This window comes from Trematomus bernacchii, unplaced genomic scaffold, assembly GCF_902827165.1.
Source record: "Trematomus bernacchii unplaced genomic scaffold, fTreBer1.1, whole genome shotgun sequence".
In the NCBI taxonomy this organism is placed as follows: domain Eukaryota; kingdom Metazoa; phylum Chordata; class Actinopteri; order Perciformes; family Nototheniidae; genus Trematomus; species Trematomus bernacchii.
This window is the reverse complement of record NW_022987521.1, coordinates 1,301,508-1,324,540: the sequence shown is the minus strand read 5'-3', so window position 1 is coordinate 1,324,540 and position 23,033 is coordinate 1,301,508. Positions and strand designations below refer to the sequence as shown.

At 39.6% G+C, this 23,033-nt stretch overlaps 1 protein-coding gene across 1 annotated transcript in view; it reads left to right on the top strand.

Moving 5' to 3' along the window:
* The first annotated feature begins 995 nt into the window (after positions 1–995).
* fat2 (FAT atypical cadherin 2) overlaps positions 996–23,033 on the top strand; it is a 102,933-nt gene continuing 80,895 nt past the window's right edge. The window contains exons 1-2 of the mRNA XM_034117773.1: positions 996–1,233; positions 18,687–21,953. Coding sequence (XP_033973664.1) covers positions 18,701–21,953 — 3,253 coding nt within the window. The 5' untranslated portion in view covers positions 996–1,233; positions 18,687–18,700. The remainder of the gene's footprint in view (positions 1,234–18,686; positions 21,954–23,033) is intronic.

Here is a 23,033-nt window from a genome sequence, read left to right as displayed (position 1 = left end):
AAGGAGGACTTTTACAAAAAAGTAATAGAGATTGTTGTCCAGAAGGATAGCATGGACTTCATCTTCAAGTCAAGGTAAGACCACATTTGTAATGAAAATGGGAGAACAATCCAATATTTAGATTTTGGGTATCCTTTTGTTGAAACGGTCTGTTTAAAATGAATCGAAGCATCAGACTAAAAAAGCTTTTGAAAATAACCAAATATTTCGATTAAGGTCAAAATATAATATTTGTAAATCTGACTCAGTGAGTCAGTGCCTCACCAGCCATGAACCTCACCGCACGTCACTGCTTCATAGTGATATACACCTGAACATCAGCAGGAGAGGACTCTTTAAAGTAGAGACACTACATTCTGATATACACCTGAACATCAGCAGGAGAGGACTCTTTAAAGTAGAGACACTACATACTGACATACACCTGAACATCAGCAGGAGAGGACTCTTTCAGATAAAGTACAACAGAAACACATTATGAAATGACATTTAACAGTCATTCAAAAGCCAGAAAACTGAAATTAAAATGAACACAAGCAGCAGGCCACACAGTAGCAACACACACACACACACACACACACACACACACACACACACACACACACACACACACACACACACACACACACACACACACACACACACACACATACACACACACACACACCACACACACACACACACACACACACACACACACACACACACACACACACACACACACACACCCATTTGCCCAGATTGTGGGTTGCAACCCCCCCTCTTCTGTTGCCTGTGGGTTTGGGCCTTTGGGATTAAGCCAGGACTTCTAGGGTGTGGGTGTGTGTGTGTGTGTGTGTTGTGTGTGTTGTGTGTGTGTGTGTGTGTGTGTGTGTGTGTGTGTGTGTGTGTGTGTGTGTGTGTGGGGAGGGACAGTGTGAGAAGTGGGTGGGGATGGGATGGGATCCTGAGGGAGTGTTGAGGTGTCTCACTGGTTCAGAGCCTTTGAAGGCACTGAGGTTGAAGCAAGCGTCAGTTAAAACACATTCCTGCAGCTCCATATGCGTGTTTGAGTGTCAATGTGTGTGTTTGTTACTTAAAGTATCTTTTTAACTTTATCTCTTATGGATTTTTAAAACAAACCACCATGGGAGTACGGAGCTTGTTGCCGTCCTGTCTGAGGACCTTTAAAGTTCCTGAAGTGTGAGAGGGGGAGACAGATATTCCTGGAAGAGTCGTCTAACTGGACCCACGGTGAGTTTTCCTCGTAGCTCATCATGTGTGTTGCTTCACTCTATAACTTAATTCACTGTTTACTGTGTAGAATAACATCACTATTTAGTATTTATATCACTAAACGCTGCCCGGGAGTGTGCACACTGAGCCTCAGAAGAATTGTTCTTGCAGCACAGAGGCTGGATTATAAAACAGTTTGCGCTTCTTATATCTTGTCCTTAAAGCTCCCCTTGTGATTTATAATCAGGGGTGGAAGAAGTAGTTTTACAAAAAGTGTAGAAATACTCTGCTAAAAGTTAAGTTGTACTTAAGCAAAAGTACAAAAGTATTAGCATCCATCTATACTTCAAGGGGCCACAACTAAAATGCGTGATTCAGAATTACTGTTTAAAAAATATAAAATAATGGATATTTTATCAAATATATATAATTTTGATTTTGCAGCTAGTAAAGTAAGCGCTCACTCTTATACTGCCAGATGAAAAATTGTTATTTTATATCATAATCTAATAGCTGATTCCTTTCTTTTTTATGTTAGAATTGTTCATATTTATTTATTTTAATGTATGTTTTAGTCATGTGTTTTTATTTTTATCATTTATTATATGAATTTGCAAAGTGACTTAAGCTGTCAGATAAACGTCATGGAATAGAAATACAATATTTGCCTCCAAAAGGTATTGGAGTAGAAGTATACAAGTAGCAGTACAACAAGACAGTACAAGTAGAAGTACATTGGAATTGAAATAAAAAATACGACTAGTAAAGTACAAGTACCCTCAAAATTGTACTCCAGAAAATAATTACTTTCCAACACTGTTTCCAAAGAGATATTGTACATTCATTTAAAAGAGTGTGTGTGAGGCTGTGTGTGTCCGTGTGTGTGTGTGCAGAGTTGGGAAGTAGTGGAGTACAAATACTTCGTTACTGTACTTAAGTATATTTTTCTGGTATCAGTACTTTACTCCACTACTTATTTTTCCGACGACTTTTTACTTTGACTTCTTACATGTTGAACCCAAATACCTGTACTTTCTACTTCTTACATTTTGAACACAAATACCTGTGCTTTCTACTTCTTACATTTTGAACACAAATACCTGTACTTTCTACTTCTTACATGTTGAACACAAATACCTGTACTTTCTACTTCTTACATGTTGAACACAAATACCTGTACTTTCTACTTCTTACATTTTGAACACAAATACCTGTACTTTCTACTTCTTACATGTTGAACACAAATATCTGTACTTTCTACTTCTTACATGTTGAACACAAATACCTGTACTTTCTACTTCTTACATGTTGAACACAAATACCTGTACTTTCTACTTCTTACATGTTGAACACAAATACCTGTACTTTCTACTTCTTACATGTTGAACACAAATATCTGTACTTTCTACTTCTTACATGTTGAACCCAAATACCTGTACTTTCTACTTCTTACATGTTGAACACAAATACCTGTACTTTCTACTTCTTACATTTTGAACCCAAATACCTGTACTTTCTACTTCTTACATGTTGAACACAAATACCTGTACTTTCTACTTCTTACATGTTGAACTCAAATACCTGTACTTTCTACTTCTTACATGTTGAACACAAATACCTGTACTTTCTACTTCTTACATGTTGAACACAAATACCTGTACTTTCTACTTCTTACATTTTGAACCCAAATACCTGTACTTTCTACTTCTTACATGTTGAACACAAATACCTGTACTTTCTACTTCTCACATTTCCCAAACAGGCTGGTTCCTTTAGTTTGAATGTGTGTTTGGTGGCGTGATCATTATTATTTAGAGTCATTGCGTGCCTATTGATTTGAACACGATCCGTGTATCCATCATTTCCTGGTCTTCTCTAAAGAAGAGGGACCAATGAAAACGTTGTCATGTTGCCGTTGTTCAGCATGGAAACATTCATTAGCTAACAATGACATTATTGTTCTATTAATATAAAGGGGGGTCAGGTACTCTTTAAAACAGCTGCTAGTTATGCGTACTTTTTACTGAAGGACATTTCAAAGCCCATACTTCTTTACTTTTACTTGAGAGAAGTTTAGTCAGTACTTCTACTTTAACCAGAGTATTTTTAAACATGAGTATCTGTACTTCTACTTGAGTAAAGGATGTGTGTACTTTTGCCATCTCTGTGTGTGTGTGGCTGTGTGTGTGTGGCTGTGTGTGTGTGGGTTGTTTCATTAAGGATTTGTGTGTCTGACAGCTTCAGCTCGCAGCGTTCAAATGGGATTAGAGTACATGTCGGTGCACGCTTCAAATCCTGACGTTTGGTCAAACATTCCCTTGCCTTTCCTCAGTGTGCAATGTAAACAGCTCAATTATGTTTTTGACCAATGTACGGAAATCCTCTGGGATGCAACGACAGGAAAATAGAGGATGAGCATTAAGACGTCAGGTCAGGAATTGGGTTGTTTCTCTGCTGCTTTAAGAAGTTCTGTCACTTGAGGATTACCTAAGTGATGGATGAGAAACAAGATAACCTTGAAGCACCGACCAATTCATTTGTTAAAAAAGTTGACTCTCTATAATGGAAAGGGACACACAGCTGGTTGTTTTGCAAATAGTTTGGAACCAAACCTCATTTGACCCCAAAAGTTGCCTGAGGGTACATTTGGTTTTCAGGCAGACAGGCACTTCATTGGAGAAATTCCACATCTCTCATAAGCCTACATTTAGTTTTCTTATCATGTAAAGTTTTCTATGTTTTGTGCAGAAATGCTGAAATATCACAGTCAAGCGTGTGCAACCCTTTCACTCTACATTGAGAGCTTTTTAAATGAGCAAATGGCCAATTTGGCAAAAGCTGAGCTGAGCCTCATAAAGTGATGCACTCATTACGTGTTTTTGTAGAACGAAGTTAGCATCTTCCAGGTTCCCAACATGTTTTCTCCATTGGAATTTAGATTATGTGAGAAAATGATCTCTGTGTCAAACAAATGTTTATGATAAACGTTTTGTTCAGCAGGATAATCTCCACATATTAACACCACTTTATGATTTCTGAAGTGAAAAGCTAACGTAGTTTTTAACGTAGCTCAAAGTTATAAAGGAACTACAGCACTGTCACATGACTTCACGTCACCACCGCTAAGCTAAAGGTGGCTAATGTTGGGCTATAAAGGAACCACAGCACGGTCACATGACTTCACGTCACCACCGCTAAGCTAAAGGTGGCTAATGTTGGGCTATAAAGGAACTACAGCACGGTCACATGACTTCACGTCACCACCGCTAAGCTAAAGGAGGCTAATGTTGGGCTATAAAGGAACTACAGCACGGTCACATGACTTCACGTGACCACTGCTAAGCTAAAGGTGGCTAATGTTGGACGTGATGACGTTTAATCGTCTCATTTAGACACTTGTTTGCAACCACAGTTTTTAAATTCACCAGTGGGGTATTTACTGACGTATTTTATGTCGTAGGACAAAACGTTAAAATCTCTTCAGCTTGGGTTAACCACAGACCTTATTTCAGCATTCAGACCAATTCAGAAACCATTGACTTCTGGACCAGTTGACAGGGAGTGGTACAATCATTTTCCCCAGGTTTTAGGACCACTCTATTAATGACGGTGCTGCTAATAAGGCTGTTTCGAGTAGTTGAGATAAAGTCTAGACTCAGAGGATGGATGTGACTGCCTGTCATATAAAGAACAGATGGATATGACCCTCATGCAATTAGCCTGTTGGCCGCTTCCACTCACTGTTTTATGCTTTGACTGCTATCTGACCGCAGGAAATCCACCAGGGAAGCCAGGACATTATGCAAGGAGACACTGGGAACACAACCTAAACGAGGGTGGCATGAGGGATAATTAGATGTAATGCACCCTATAACAAATAAACACACCTACCCAAAACAGCCACCTATCTACGGCTCCATCAAATATCCATCCCATGCATTGAGGTCCAAACGTTGCTAATGGGGAATGCTGCTCAGGCATTTCAGCCCCTCCCTGTAATTATAGTATTTGCTTTGAGGCCTGAGAGACCCTTTGGGTGTGTGTGTGTGTGTGTGTGTGTGTGTGTGTGTGTGTGTGTGTGTGTGTGTGTGTGTGTGTGTGTGTGGTGTGTGTGTGTGTGTGTGTGTGTGTGTGTGTGTGTGTGTGTGTGTGTGTGTGTGTGTGTTTCGGGGGCAGTTTAAGTGGAAAGGACACCCCCGACCCCTCTACTTAACCTTCTGGCCTTTATAACAAAACCCTGCAGCTCTGAGAGGAGAGGGAAGGGGAAATATGGGAATATTCTGTAGCGTCACATCTTTCCCACTTCTGGTTCAAATGAAGAAGTATTAGTTTTCCAGGTTTAGCATTAGCAGCATTGTGTACATTGAATTATATTTAGATTATTCTACACTGCACCTATTGATTGGTTTTTCAGCATCCATCCTCTGTTAGTGACCGCAGGATGACAACATCATATGAGGACATGTTTAATAGCTGTGTTGAGTCTCTTGTTGTAGCTGCTCTGCTATGAGGAGCTAAGGGAAAAAACTAAACTTATGAGCCAGTCGGACTGCAGACTAAAGCTCATTTGGACAGTTTATTATAACTCTCACTGCCAAACTGACAAAGTACCACAGTGTTAAAATGTATAAAAACAAGTTAACCTAGAGACTGAATTCAATATTTAGCTAGTGAACGTTAGCTATCTTTTAAAAAAGCTAACCAGCTAGCTAATGTTAGCAATCTACTTAACAATCAAGCCAGTTAACGTCTAACTAGTTTGCTAGCTTACGTTAGCTATCTATCTAACTGGGACTTTTACCTGGTTAAATAAAGTATATATTTAATTAAGGAATATTTGACTTCAAACTAGCTTTTACAATATTGGTGATTTATCAGATTTATGATTTAACATCCTATGGTTAAACTTGCAGTGCGGACATGTGTCTACGTTCAGGCAGTGAGAGTTATTATAAAAACATTGTTGACATAATTTTTTTTAACCCTTAGATGCATAAGTGGTTTTTTTTTTACCCGGTGAGGTGGTTTTCTTTGAGTATCTTTGTAATGAATTTTTTTTATTATTTCATATTCCAGGTATTCCTCAAAAAACATGTTTTGGATATCATGCCATTCAAATTAAAAATTTACATTTGATACATTTTAAGAAATTGTAGTTTTTGTATTAGTTTTGTATCAAGCTTCCATAAGTGGGTCAAAAATGACCCGCATGCATTTTCTATGGGATCCTATGGGAACCTTTGATTCTTATCACCTGTTGCTGTCAGGAATACATTCACTGTAGACCACACAGACTACATCACAAGTGACACCTCGCAGGAAGATTATTTTACACAGCAAGATCTGAAACCTGTCAGTATAATAATAATAATACATTATATTTTTATAGGGCTTTTCAAGGACTCAAAATCGCTTTACAATATAAGGGAAGGTTTGGGTGGGGGGGGTATAGGACTATCAAACCTGATCAACCGGCATGGATTGATGGGGGGTGAGCTATGAGTAGACAAGAGGAGAAGAGATGAGTTTTGAAAAGGGACTGGAATACTGTGAGGGTCTCAGAATAGCGGAGATCTTTGCATCAATATGTTCAAACAGTTTTTTTTCAAAAGGTTAAATTATAAATAGTGATTTTTCTTAACCAAAATGACAAAAATGGTATAAACACATTATTCTAATACGGGTCCTTTTTGACCCACTTATGGAACAGCGTAGGGTCCAGTCACTCGGGCATCTAAGGGTTAAAGCAGACCTTCACAGTTTCAAACATCACTGTAATCTGGGAGAAACTGAATGCAACAGATTTATATGTAGAAATCCTACACTCCAACTTTAAAGGACTTTAACAAACACTTTCAAGTCTAAATGCAATTTTAATTCTCACAGTTCTTCCGACAGTTACTTTAAATCTCATCCCCAGAACTTTTCCATGACTCTTCATTGCTTTTTACGAGTGCCCACAGTGGTGCAACAAAACACTTTAACAGACGCTGCGACAGTAAAAGTTTTAGGGTAGGGACGAGGCTCTGCAGTTTCCTGTTGAGTCAAAAACAGACTTCCTTGTAGACTGGTTTGTACACGCTAAGAATAACAGTCATTTCACAAACAGTACAAGTTGCACTGACCCCAAAGCAATACGATTCTTATTAGACCCGACAATTGGACGCGGTTCCTTATTCCCATCCTTAGTGATTTGCAAGAAACTTCTTATATCTCCATACAGCATAATAACACAATAGATGATTTTGATGGTCCTTCTGCAGACATTTCCCCTTCACTTATAAGGATGATATGGCTCATTGTATGTATCGTTTATCACTTTAATAGAGCATGGTCAAATCAACATTGCAGAGCATCTAATTCAATGTTAACCATCAAACCCCAAATATTAGAAGCAGAAGAGGAACCTTTATTAATCCCTCTAGGGGGAAATTCAGTTTGTATTTCTTCCTGTATTTCTTCAATCTTACACTTATGTAATGTTCCATCCTCCTTAATCTTATATTCATTTAGTTCTAAGTGAAGATGATTCCTTTATTAATGCTTAAAATCTCTTAAAATACCATAAACAAAACAACCGGGGACCTTTCGCGTGTGAGGCGAACGTGATAACCACTACCAGATGGTGTGTAACGATGCCTGCATATTTAGTCCCGATTGCTGTTTATTTAAAGGTCCCCTATCATACTGTTTCTCATCAATATATCACAGGTCTCAGATATATCCAGAACCTGTCTCTGATTGGCTGAAACACCAAACAGATCATTGCAGCATTACCCATAATCCCCTCTGTTTCAGCCCTGTTTCAAAAGTGCTGATTCTCTGTCTGTTACTTTAGATGAAAATAAGGAGCCCCTCCCCACGCCCCTCTGAGAGAGATTTGGTTACAAAGAACTCAATGGTGCTCTAGGAGGAGATTCAGGTGATAAGGGGGGGGGGGGGTTACCTTGGTGCTGATTGGCTAATGGACAAGACAAAACATCATTATGACATTACAAAGTGGCCAAAATCTGATCAGCTCATTTTCAGACAGGTTTTTATAAAAATGGATCAGGACAAAAAGAGAGAGAATCTTTGTTCCTGAAACTTTCAGAGTCTCTTTCCACAGAGGGGACACATGTTGATGAAGAAGAGACATGAAGAAGAGGGGACACATGTTGATGTAGAAGAGACATGAAGAAGAGGGGACACATGTTGATGTAGAAGAGACATGAAGAAGAGGGGACACATGTTGATGTAGAAGAGACATGAAGAAGAGGGGACACATGTTGATGTAGAAGAGACATGAAGAAGAGGGGACACATGTTGATGTAGAAGAGACATGAGAAGAGGGGACACATGTTGATGTAGAAGAGACATGAAGAAGAGGGGACACATGTTGATGTAGAAGAGACATGAAGAAGAGGGGACACATGTTGATGTAGAAGAGACATGAAGAAGAGGGGACACATGTTGATGTAGAAGAGACATGAAGAAGAGGGGACACATGTTGATGTAGAAGAGACATGAAGAAGAGGGGACACATGTTGATGTAGAAGAGACATGAAGAAGAGGGGACACATGTTGATGTAGAAGAGACATGAAGAAGAGGGGACACGTGTTGATGTAGAAGAGACATGAAGAGAGGGACACTGTTGATGTGAAGACATGATGAAGAGGGGACACGTGTTGATGTAGAAGAGACATGAAGAAGAGGGGACACATGTTGATGTAGAAGAGACATGAAGAAGATGATTTTGCATAATAGGTGACCTTTAAGACTCTTACTCTGGTAACTGAGTTACATCAGAGCGCTCTGTAGTCCATCCCAATATAAGCACTGGTCTCCAGTTAATGGCCTCCATGTCCTGGCTTCATGCTGGTTTGAGAGTTTAAAGGAGGTCGCGACCTTCCCCAAACCCTGAAACTCTCCAGGTGGGGGTCAGCCTCGTAACCCCTACAATAATCTAGGTCTGATCTGAAATTTCACCCCATCAGAGAGAGACGTTTTGCAGATGGCAGTTTAGTTAGTTGGCTTAACAGTTTTGCAGAATTATTTTATAAAGAACAAGCGTTTCTTCATTAAATCATATTATATGAGACACTGAGGGTAAAGTATACTTCTCCTGATTTACTTTGCACATTTTGTCCCCTCACTACCTCACTACATTTAAATGTAAATGGCTCTTAGGATTGTGAACCTATTTCAAATTGGCTCCCTGACAACCTGGAAGTCTGTGATTTCGAATATTTACATTATTTTCTGTATTTTTACAGTAAACTTTTTTGGTCGCCTCCTAGGGAGTTGGTCAGATTTATTCAAAATGTGAGTGGAGGAACCGTATGTCAAATGTGTCGCTAAATTGCGAAGGAATAGTCAGAAATAGTTCTAAACATTGTCTGATCTTGTCCGAACTTTACATGCTTGACAAGAGTTATATTTGACTGTTTATGTTTAATTTGAATTCATGTCCAAGGCCTCTTAACGCGCTGCTGTGACTAAACAATTTCCCAATTTGTAATGAATATCATATCTAATATCTAATCTCAAAAACTCTCTGTCATACATTTAAAAACCTTGAATCTGATTCTAATGTTGGATTAAATGTAAGATTGATATTGCATGATTAATGCAGTCCAACCCTAATGCACGACTCAAAAGACACCAATGGATTCCTCCACTGCCTGGACACTGTTGCACAGATGTCTAATTTCGGGGTCGTTAAGTGCAGACAACAGGAAAAAAGTCATAAAGTCATAGCAATGCTGGGAGGCAGATCATATAAAGGACAGCATGATGAAATCCCTTCAACGGCTGATTTTAATGACCTTGTTTGTCATCTGGTAGCATGAACACATGCCAGGGAACAGTGTAGCTGCAGGAGTGAATGCCTTATTGTTTTCCGTTCATATTTAACCGTCAACACCAGCTTTCAACACCAGCGTGCACATTTGATTCCCTGCATGGTGGTCTATGTGTCAGATATTTGGAGTAGGCTGTACCAAAAGATGATTTATAAGTCAGCTCCCGCCTTGTAGACTTAAACACGGGGTGCAACGCAATATTTTATGAGGTACCAGATTCTCGAAAATAATGATAATTTAATAGTAGTAATATAACTACTATGCTTCAGTAAATAGAGGCATTAAGGTGATTACTTATATTCCTTATTCCTTTAAAATGTGTTAAGTGCATTTTCCGCCATATTGAAACATATTATAATTATATTAAATCTAAATAATAAAAAATAATGAGAGCCACCAATTTGGCCTTGGCTGGCTACAAAGCTAACATTCAGCTAACTTGTGAGATAGGTAGCTAACGTAAGCTAGCTAAATACATAGTCAATTAGATAGCTAACATTAGCTAGATTGTTTCATAGATAGATAGCCAACGTTGGCTAGTTAGCTTGATAGCTAACGTTTGCTAGTTAAATAGCACACTGAAAGTCTCACACACTTCCTGAATGTAGACACAGCTGAAAAATCAAGGTTTAACCACAGGGTGTTAAATAATAATTCAGATTTAAATTATGAGAGCCACCAATTTGTTAGTAGCTAGCTGGATGGTTACTATTACTTAGCTAACTTGTTAGATAGGTAGCTAACGTAAGCAAGCAAACACATTAGAAAGATGGCTAATGCTAGCTAGCTGGTGTCAAAGAACGCTAACGTTTGATAGTTAGCTTTATGAAAAGATAGCCAACATCTGCCAGCTAAATAGCAAGCTGATAAATTGAAGTCTGTAGGTTAACTTGTTTTTGAAAAAACAGTGGACATTTACACTTATTATAAACCGTCCACATGAGCTTTAAAACGACTATTCGGTGTGTCATAGCAGAGCCATGTACAGGAAAAACCATTCAATAGGTGAGTTAAACTGTGAATGATCCAAATCAAATATATTGTTTTCAATGCGACTAGTGCTAAACTGGAAGAACGAACACCTTTTGATTTGAACTAGAAGTGGGAAAAGAAACGAGGTGAATAATTTATGAAGCTCCTCTGATAGTTGCTCATCACTTTCCCAGACGATGTAGAACTTTACCTTAAAGTGGACCTATCATGCTATATTATAATAATATAGTGTAGGACCATACCTATATAAGGCATATTTATACTTTTTTTTTTTCAAAATACCAAACAGATCATGCATTTTAGCCATGTCTCATTTCGCTCAATGTGCACTTTTTTTGCTCTGTTTTTGCAAGGGCAGATTCAGTGAGAACAGCACCATCTACTGGCCTGGCATATGTACTACAGCGTCTCCAGCGCTTTCGAACGGCAATGGCCGTGGCTGTCTCCTCCTGATTGGTGGAGTTGGCCCAATAGCCGTAGCGCCACCGTCCTGACGTCAGGACAGTGTTCAAATCTGGATCAGTTTTTATCAGATCCGTTGCAGCCCCTTTTTTTAGAGATTTGGGTATGGAGGAAAATAGAGAGGGTTGTGTTTTCTGACACTTGGTGAGTTCCCTGGAACACCGGGGACACATATTTATGTAGAAAAGACGTACAAAAGTGCATTTTGCATGATAGGTCCCCTTTAAATGCTAAAGACCTGACAGACCTCTTTTCTAATAATAATAAGAAGAAGAATGCATTTTATTCATAGAGCGCTTTTCTTGAAACTCAAAGACACTTTACAGACAAAAAATTAATAAAAAGATAATTAAAACAACAAACTTAAAATATATGAAACACACCATTAATCACAGACTAAAAGTGGTTCTGAAGAGGTGAGTTTTGTGATGTGTTTTGGGAGTGAGTTCCAGAGGGAGTTTCTATCTGAATATGGGACCTCCTACTGTAATTTATTTCCTTGTTATTTCATCCTGTGATTTGGTGGAGCGAAAACAACTTTTAGTGAGCAATCTAGTAACTTTTTATTTTTTCGTCCATAATGCAAGAGTGGGCGCTTAATAGGCTGACATCAAGTGAAGCCTTTTCATCCATCAAGGCTTCATGCTGCAGCACAGACTCATTACCGTGTTACATTGTTCCAGACTATGGATGGTAATGTGTTTCTATGAAAAGGCAGGAAATTGAATTTGGCAATTATACATTAAAGGGGACCTATCACACAAAATGCACTTTTTGATGTCTTTTATACATAAATATGTGTCCCCTGTGTGTCAGGGAACTCACGCAGCGTCAGAAAATAAAACCCTCTCTCTTTTCCTCCATACCCACATCTCTAAAAACGGGGCTACAACGGAGCTGATCCAGATTTGCGTCCGATATGACGTAATATCGGAAATGTGGACCCACGGCACTATCAGAAACGTTGCTATCAGAAACAATTCCCGACTGTTTTGGACGTAATATGGTCTGTGTTCACATTAGCATCGCTAACACTCAGAGCTAACCTGTACTGGAGAGCATGTGTGTGAAGAAGCAGGAAATAAAAAGGAACTCACCTTGTGGTATAACCGGCAAGAGAGAAAGCCTTTGAGCTCCATACTGTTTCAGAAAGAATCCTTGATAATCCATGATATGGCGTTTCATCACGGCAGCATTTAGTTTAGACAGTAGCTGCCGGGTCCCCCATGAGCTCAGACCCTCTTTTTTTATAATTCTTTCTTTTAAAGCAAAACACTTCATAGACATGTTTTTTATATATTTGTATATATCTGAGACCTATGCTATTGCCTAAAAATAGCATGATAGGTGACCTTTAAGTCTAAAATTAAATGTAATTAGGACACGTGGAGGAAACTGTGTACCAGTCAAATGAGGATAAAGGGCAACACTACTTTCAACTCACCCTTTTTTGTATATAAAGCATGATTTAAACAGTGAATGTATTGTTTATAAAGCTATAATTGGTAAAAGGCAGATTGATGGTTCTTGACATATACATTAATTAGCACCTAAAGATCTCCGTAAATGTGTTTTAAACTGCACAGCATGCTTTAAACCACATATAAATATGCGGTTAGAAATGCTAAATTAACAGGTAAGGTAAGGTGATATTGGTGAAGGTGCACTTGTATATTTAGAGGGAAACAGAACAGAACTAATGTCTGTAGATCAGGTTACTGTAAAGGTGTTGGACGGATGAATAAAGCCGTATTTTCATTAAACCAAAAGCTACGTCAGCCCGTCTGCGATTCTTTTGAAACGCCCACATCCTAAACCAGAGCCTTGATGTGATTGCTTAGATATTATATTTCAGCATCTGCCTCTTTCTTTCCTTTCTTTTCTGAAAGTGGGGGTATAATCACTTCACAAATAACAGGAAGCAGATTGAAGGGATGAATCGCAGAAGGAACAGAAGAAGGAGGAATAATGCTGGATAGTTTCCAGTGAAAAAAACCTGAAATCCTTTTCACTTGTTCATCTTTTACCACACTCTTCTAGTGAATAACCTTTGTACAAACATATGGGGAGAGATGGCAAAAGTTCACACATCCTTTACTCAAGTAGAAGTACAGATACTCGTGTTTAAAAGTACTCTGGTAAAAGTAGAAGTACTGACTAAACTTCTTTACTCAAGTAAAAGTAAAGAAGTATGGGCTTTGAAATGTACTTCAGTAAAAAGTACCCATAGCTAGCAGCTGTTTTAAAGAGTACCTGACCTCCCTTTATATTAATAGAACAATAATGTCATTGTTAGCTAATGAATGTTTCCATGCTGAACAACGGCAACATGACAACGTTTTCATTGGTCCCTCTTCTTTAGAGAAGACCAGGAAATGATGGATACACGGATCGTGTTCAAATCAATAGGCACGCAATGACTCTAAATAATAATGATCACGCCACACATTCAAACTAAAGGAACCAGCCTGTTTGGAAAATGTAAGAAGTAGAAAGTACAGGTATTTGTGTTCAACATGTAAGAAGTAGAAAGTACAGGTATTTGGGTTCAAAATGTAAGAAGTAGAAAGTACAGGTATTTGTGTTCAAAATGTAAGAAGTAGAAAGTACAGGTATTTGTGTTCAACATGTAAGAAGTAGAAAGTACAGGTATTTGGGTTCAAAATGTAAGAAGTAGAAAGTACAGGTATTTGTGTTCAAAATGTAAGAAGTAGAAAGTACAGGTATTTGTGTTCAAAATGTAAGAAGTCAAACTAAAAAGTCGTCAGAGAAATAAGTAGTGGAGTAAAGTACTGATACCAGAACAGTGTACTTAAGTACAGAAACGAAGTATTTGTACTCCACTACTTCCCAACTCTGCACATGGGGATAATTGCCCTTGTGCCACTGGGCCAGGCAGGGCTTGTTGAGGGTTCTTCAGAAACCACACTCCCTTCCCCCCCATCAGAAAACGCCCCGGGGTTCACAAAGCCAGATTGGCAGGTCCATGATCCAACTTGTCCGTGTTGCAATAGTCATCACGCAGGAAACGGGTGACTAAACTTTACATTGAGTGAAGTGCTGTGTGGGTTAAAGTACTTTGTGTTACTGTTAAATAAGTAAATGGTGACTATTAAAATATACGGCCAAGGGCTAACTTACCAAGAGCTGAGACTGACATTATTTCTCTATTGATTTTACTCAAACTAGTACTGCTTTGTATACATATTAGATGACTTGGTAGACAGTCAAAAATGTCTTTTCTTTGAATCAATTGATCTATATATATATATATATATATATGCTGATATAGTATAATGCAGTACTGTACTACTAATCCACACAGTATTTCCAGTATTTAACTTTGGTCCGTAACAATAGTAATATCATACTATGAAAAGATCCATTCTGCATTACCAGAACTTTTGATATTTGAGGTACATTTAGCTGATAATACTTGGGTACTTCATATTATTCTGAAACTGTTTATGTGCAGAATGAGTACTTTAAGTTCATTTTGATGCTAATACTTTTCTACAATTTTAAGACCATAGTATTTCTACTTTTACTCAAGTAAACGATCTGAGTACTTGTTCCAACACTGTTAATATGTACATAGATAAAATGAAGGTGGATGTGATTATCCAAAGGTGAAGGTCATTTAGGGTCTTTTGGGTAAAATAATCCTTTAAGCTCGAAAGACCTCCCATTCAAATATCAGTTTTTCTCAGTTTATGAGAGGTTCCCTAATAAAATAATCATGGAGTTTGTCAGAAGGGTTATCCAAAAACTACTGGCCCAATTTTCTGATTCTAGCAGAACCCAATACAATTTGAAGAGGATCCAAAAATCAAAAGTAGTATACACAAACTGTGGTTTTCTTTTATTGCGACAACATCCTGCATTCATTCAAATGTGTTCCCAACTAAACCTGAACGCCCCCTTAGATCAGAACAACAAGTCTGCAACAGATTTGAACGTGTTTAAACACTCTGAGCAATAAAATACAAAAAGTGTCCATGTTGTCTCCACATTACGACTAAAAAAGTGTCATAAACACTGAAGACAGAAGTTTGGGAAAGGGGACCATCAGAGGTGATCATCTTATATATAGACTTTTTGCACTACTTTTTATTTTGTATTTTTGTATTTTATTACGGTCAGAGGTCGAATGCGGTGTTCAACAGGTGGGTTTTGAGTGACTTTTTTGAATGCGGTGAGAAGGATGGTTCCCACTGACGGAAAGAGTTGGAGGAGAAATATAACAAAAGAAACCCTCTGTTCTCTTTCTGTCCTGGGAGTGATAGGGGTGATGGTGAAATGTGATCGAGGAAGCTGGAGCTCAACAAGTGGCTGCACGTTGCAACATGGCACACACACACACAGACACACACACACACACACACACACACACACACACACACACACACACACACACACACACACACACCACGCACACACACACACACACACACACAGCAGGGAGGTGTGAAAACAGCTCTCCAGGTTTCACGTGAATGTGTGTGTGTGTGTGTGTGTGTGTGTGTGTGTGTGTGTGTGTGTGTGTGTGTGTGTGTGTGTGTGTGTGTGTGTGTGTGTGTGTGTGTGTGTGTGTGTGTGTGTGTGTGTGTGAGTGTTAGCTTCCCTATAGTTAGTGGTGCTGCTCTGCATGAATGAGGTGTGAATGGGTGAATGACTCGTAGTATGTAAAGAGCTTTCAGGGGTCCAGAAGACCTGATAAAGACATTTACAAGTACAGTCCAGCTACCATTTACTTGTAGTTTTCACTTTTTAGTTTAGGCAAAGAATATCATTTGTTTATTAAGACCTTCATAAATAACATTATAATTTAAGGTAGTCAGTTTCCATATAGGGTAAATTAAAACTGATTCCAAGGTGAAATTACACAATAACTACCTCTGTGTGATGATGAGGAAAAGTAATGCTATTGTAAATGTAGAAGTGAAGTGAAAACCGAGGAGACAGCAAGTACGCTTGGATAGGTAATTTGTTGTAAAGCTGAAATACAGAAACAAAACGCACATGTGTAATGAGTTTGTCTTTTGTTGTCACATTATCAAACACTGAATCATTAATCTCTGCATAAAACATAAAAACACAAACATGAGATTTCCAAGCATTGCATCCAGCTGCAGTGGCATCTGCAATCCAATAATGTTGCAGACTAAAAGGAAAAAACCCTACAGTACATGCAAAGTGTCCCTAGACAACATGATGCTAACACCTACTGGTATCAGGCCGTGCAGATGTCAAATATGGAAAAATGACACTGCCGAAAAATGTAGATAAAAAGCTTAAATCCCTCCTGAAACCCAAATAGTGACCCTGACTGAGGTAATCTGATTACCTGTCACCGTGGGGCCTGAAGTGGAGATAAACCCCACATACCTGTCATCCTCCACTGAGAGCCCCAGCGCCAGTCTACACACACACACACACACACACACACACACACACACACACACACACACACACACACACACACACACACACACACACACACACACACACACACACACACACACACACACACACACACACACACACACACACACACATTCACGTGAAACCTGGAGAGCTGTTTTCATAACCCATATCAGTCCCACGAGCATGTATGACACTGGTATTCATAACCATGTGGCACCAAGGCGTCTTTTGACTTTACGATTTATGGGTTTTATTTGGGATTACGACGGCCCTTTTCTTATATAACTTGATCCCAACGAGCGTCTTTCTTGTAAGTAGAAGTAAAAAAAAGATGAAAGACAGACATCAATGTTCAATCCAATGAATGCATCCTATTGGCTTTTGTCGTGGGAACCATTATGATGCTAACTTTTGGGTTGGCCTACAAATATTGTTGTGGACTACATTTGTTTAAAGTTGTTCTGTAAATAAGTGCAAGTTGTAAACTGCATTTAAACTCTTTCCACCTCTTACTCATAACTTCCTCCTTGATATTTGTTACCATCAGGTCGAGGGCTGACAAACTTTCGCTGCACAAAGTTTATCTGTTTCACACAGCCCAGAAACATGCTAAATCCTGAGCTCAAGATTGAAGTAATAACTCAAAGGATTTTGAATACATCAACACTGAGGTATGATTTACACAGATTAAGATACAGATTAAGTTAAAAGGCAGATTGTTGGAATATGACTGTACTTCTAACAAAACCAAAAGTGCTTTTATTGGAATGAAAAAGCAGATGTAGTACAAGGAACAAACTAAAATAGATTAGATCTGAAGTGTTATTTGCACTAACTTCAGAACATACAAATTCTTCATCTCTTTAGAACTTTTTTATGTATGTTTCGAATAACCTGTAAAAACAGAACAACATACTCCGCTGTAATCAAACACAGCATTCAATAAATGTTTTATGAGCACCGCAAATGTTTGAAAAATCAGGGCTGTGGTTTCCATGCGAGGCGCTTGAACTTTATTGCAGTAAGTGATGAAAATGAGTCTCAGTGTTGATGTATTTTAAGCATTTCATGTTGCCATTCTGGCTAAGTCTCCCCTCTTTAAAAGATATATTGAGATTCCAACAGGGTGGGTTGTGTGGATCTTTTGCTGATTATGAAAACATCAGTTCAGTGTCTCATGTCTTCAGGGCTTTCTGATGCACAATCACCAGCTCAGACTGTACACATGCAGCCGTTTACACTGGGATCAGGACTGAACCACCCACTGTCATCTGTGTGATGCTGAGTCATAAAACTACAAATCCCTCCTCGTAGCTGTGGGATGACAAAGGCTTAGAAGTAATAATTTGTTACGGGTACTTTTTGCTACTATTTTGCCCCCCAAAGGAGTAATTATGGGGGATGGTTTCGGGCTGCCACCTGTCTTTGCGGCATCTTTCTGATCCTGAAACAATGCATTGTTTTTCTCATTCGAGGCAAGTTGGGACAGGAGTCAGAAACTTCGCCAGAGGCTCCCTCTCTACTGTTGTGTCACTGTGATATCTGTGCCCTTTTTGTATTCTTTCAAGAGCTTAGGAGCAAAGATTGGTCTATTTACAAAATAGTGTAGGTACAAGATAAGACTTGTGTACTTAATACTTGTTTTTTTTGCAGATATACAAAGTAAAACAGAAGTCTACCCACTCATGGCCTGATCGTATCCTTACCTGACGTTCATTTGTCTTTTCCTTTCTTTCCTTTCTCAGGTCCGAGGATTGTCATGGAGGTACCAAAGATGGCATCTTTAAGAACAACTCTTCTTGCTTTGGCATCAGTGCTCCTACACTCAGCGAGGTGTCAGGGGATTATGGGAAAAGGCAAAGACAGCTTGCCGCTAAGGTTCACACATCATCTCTACAACGCCTCCATCTTTGAGAACTCTGCGCCACGGACGTACGTTGAAACGCCGGTGAAAATGGGCATTGAAGTGACTGATATGTTCTGGGAAATCAAATATAACGTAGTCTCAGGTGATGACGACGGACTTTTCCAAGCAGAGGAGGTTCAAGTTGGGGATTTCTGCTTCCTCAGGATCAAAACACGCAGCAGTAACTCAGCACAGCTCAACAGGGAGGTCAGAGACTCGTACACTCTCACAGTGGCGGCCACCGAAAACACTTTTGACTTCCAGGCGAAGACGAAGGTGTTTGTCCAGGTGCTTGACACCAACGACCTTAAGCCTCTTTTCTATCCTGCCTCGTACAACCATGCTATCAGGGAGGACAGTCCACTTCAGTCAAGTGTGGTGAGAGTTAGTGCTACAGATGCTGATATCGGCAGCAACGCTCAGTTTTACTACTCTTTCACCAGCAGAGCTCACCCTTTTGTCGTAGACCCTTTCACAGGAACTGTCAGTCTTGTCAGGAAGCTAAATCACACCCGAACAGACAGGTACGACCTCACAGTGTTAGCAGAGGACAGGACAAAGAAGATATCTGGGGTTAAAAAATTTGGTAATGTTGCCAGAGTTACAATAAATGTACAAAAGATGGCAATGAGTTCTCCAGTCATCACTCCGACCCCCAAACCCACAGTGTCTACAGACGGCAAAATAACTATCAATGTCCACGTAGAGGCGGGAGCTAAGCCGGTTGAATCCCTGATTATTGTTGGAGGAGATCCCCACAAGTGTTTTGAGGTAATCCCTTTAGGTGTGCAGGGCACTGACTTCCAAGTGATCTCTACTAAGAGGATTAACTGGTCTCAGAGTCCTTTTGGGCTGAATATGTCCCTTCAGGCCAAAGACAGGAGCTTCCCTAGTTTACTCTCTCCAGCTGCACACATCCACATTCCTGCCTATCATTACACACCCCTGGCATTTTTAGAGGACACCTACATCGTCCCTCTGAGTGAGTTTTCACCCCCTAAATCTCATGTGGTTAAAGTGTCAGTCACCCCAGTAGCTTATAATGTCACATTCAGTATCAAGAATAATCCGGACAGTACTAAATTTAAAATAAATCCCAAAACAGGAATCATCATAACAACAGAGACATTCGACTATGAGAGAAAGGATCGATATGAGTTCGATGTTGTGGCCAATCACGGCGAGGCTGAGACCCACATAGTGGTTGAGATTATCGATGAAAATGACAACAGCCCACAGTTCGTACACACCTCCTATCAGGCCACGCTGGATGAAAACTCCCCTGTTGGAAGCAGTGTTGTGAAAGTAGTTGCCATAGACACAGATAAAGGTAAAAACGGCTTTGTGACTTACACTATGGCGAGTAGAGGCCCCTTACCTTTCATCATAGACCCGTTCACAGGCGTCATCTCCACCTCCGAACATTTAGACTACGAGCTGATGAAAAGGCGGTACCATCTGAGGGTTTGGGCGTCAGATAGCGGAAAACCCTTCAGTCAGGTCAGCGAATGCCCCGTGACGATAACCCTGAACAACATGAACGACAACATGCCTTTGTTTGAGAGAGTTGGATGTAACACAACTGTACCGCAAGATTTACCCATTGGACACACAATCGCCGAGCTGTCAGCCATTGATGTAGATGAACTGCAGCAGCTGAGGTACGTCATCGAGTCAGGGAATGAACTCCAAGTTTTTTCTATCGACCCGGTGTCAGGATCAATCACCCTGAAACAACCGATCCCCCTGCGAGCATCTTCGTTCGATTTGAGAGTTGTAGCCACGGATGGAAAGCATTCCTCCGAAGCTTCACTCGTCAGGGTGACTGTAACGAACAGAGGCGATGAAGCAACGCTCGTTTGCCAGGAAACTGGCATTTTCAAACAGCTGACTGATAAACTGATTGAGTCCATCAAACCCATTTTAACCAGTCAAGAGGAAGACATTTTTTCTGATGTTCACATCACCAACCGACACTCTCCAAAGTTTGACTCAAGCATCCCGGGTTCAATCGATCTCATTGAGGACCACCCGCTGAATTCCTCCATTATTCAGTTCAAGGCAACAGACACTGACACTGGGTTCAACAGTAAGCTGGTGTACGCCATATCTAGCGGGAATGAAGATGGGTGTTTCTCTATTGATGTATTCTCGGGTGATCTTCAGTTAGTTTGCCCATTAGACAGAGAGAGTAAGGAGTTCTACATTTTGAACGTCACTGTTTATGATCTGGGAATACCGCAAACATCTGCGTGGAAGTTCATTGCCGTGAACGTCATGGATGTCAACGATAATTCTCCGGTTTTTGATCAGCCGAGATATGTGATACGTGTGCCTGAAAACACCGAGCAGGACTCCATTATCTTTACAGCTCAAGCTATTGATCCTGACGTAGATACGAGCGGGAATGTCCAATACTCCCTGCTGACGTCCACCGACATGTTCAGGATTGATGAATTCACCGGCGAGGTGACGGTAACGGGTGCTTTGGATCGAGAAACTTCACCCAGGCACGACCTCAAAATCGAAGCTAAAGATCAAGCGAAACCTGGACCTCAGTTGTTCTCCATGGTGGACCTTGTGGTGGTTTTGCAGGACATTAATGACAACCCACCCAAGTTTGTACCCAAGGTTTACAAGATAAAAGTCCCAGAGGATGTTCCCGTTGGCACCCTCCTCGTCTGGGTTGAGGGTGTTGACTTGGATTTGGGCAGCGGTGGAATCGTCACCTATAATCTCAAGAATACTGAGGGTGGTATCTTCCATTTTGACGCCTCCACAGGGGCTTTGATCCTCGAGAGGGAGCTGGACTTTGAGAGGCGTCCGATTTACAACCTCACGGTCCGAGCTGTTGATCACGGACTCCCTCGCTCCCTCTCCTCTTCATGCTTCGTGGAGATTCAGGTTCTGGATGTCAACGAGAACCTGAACAGGCCTGTGTTCTCAGAGTTTGTGTATGAAGCCGGAGTGATGGAGGATGCAGCTGTGGGGACATCCGTGGTGATGCTTACAGCCTCAGATAAAGACCCGGGCAGAGATGGAGTCGTTCGATACCACATCCATGAAGGCTCTGGTCTGGGAGTGTTCACCATTGATGAGGAATCAGGTAAAAGACATTGTGATTTTGCCCTTTTTGTAGCTGTTGGTTGGATTTGTTAGTGTTAAAGCAAAAATGGGACAATATTTGTTTGTGTTTATCTACAGAATGGCTCTCCATTGAGACAAAAATCAAGTTTGAACGAGTTATTAGTTAGAATGAATTCAAAAATATCCTTTTATATCCTACACTATGTAATAAAACGAACATAGTTTGACTAATTTTCCCTTATTTGCCTGATTTGAATACAAAATATAGCTAAGCAAAACGTGAAAACAATTTTGAGATCTGACCGAAAAAGATTTTTTTTAGTTTGTTGTCAGATTAAAAATCAGAATTATGTGAAAATAATTAATTTCAAAATCTAAGAATTAGAAAAAAGTCAGAATTCAAGGTAAAACATTTTATTTAATTTTTTTATCTGAAAATATAATTCAATTGAGAATTTTCACTTGATCTCAGATTTCTCAGTTTAAAAAAATATATAATTTGTAATGAGCTATTTTAATTTAAATCTGAAAAATAGAATTCAGATTTGTTTCCCAAACCTCAAAAAGCAAAAAATGACTTTTAGTAAGATCTAAAAATATTTCACATAATAATAATGATAATAATAATACATGTTATTTATAAAGCGTTTTTCCTGGTGCTCAAAGCGCTTTACAAGGAAGTAAAGAAGACAAATAACAACACATGTGGCCCTAATGCTCTTGCATACTTCCATGTTGATTGATATTTGAGATTTCAATGACCTTGGAAAGCAGCAGTTGGATAATTTGCCATAAATCCTTAAAGTGCTTAGACATGACAACTCAACTAAATGTATCTACTATGTCTGTGCTATGATTGAATACACAAGAAACATGTACTGATGGACCTTGTGGTGCCATTATTTTGCCAATAGTTGGTCCCGAATGACCTTTCATTGTGAATATTATATATTTTCTACATCTCAAATTGTGTTTTGCATTGTTAGATAAACTTCACCAAGTAACGTTTTTTTTAAAGATATTGAGTGACATGGCTACACCACGTCTTCAGAACATTTTTTACAGCCATACATTTCCTCATGTAGTTGTGCAACATGTC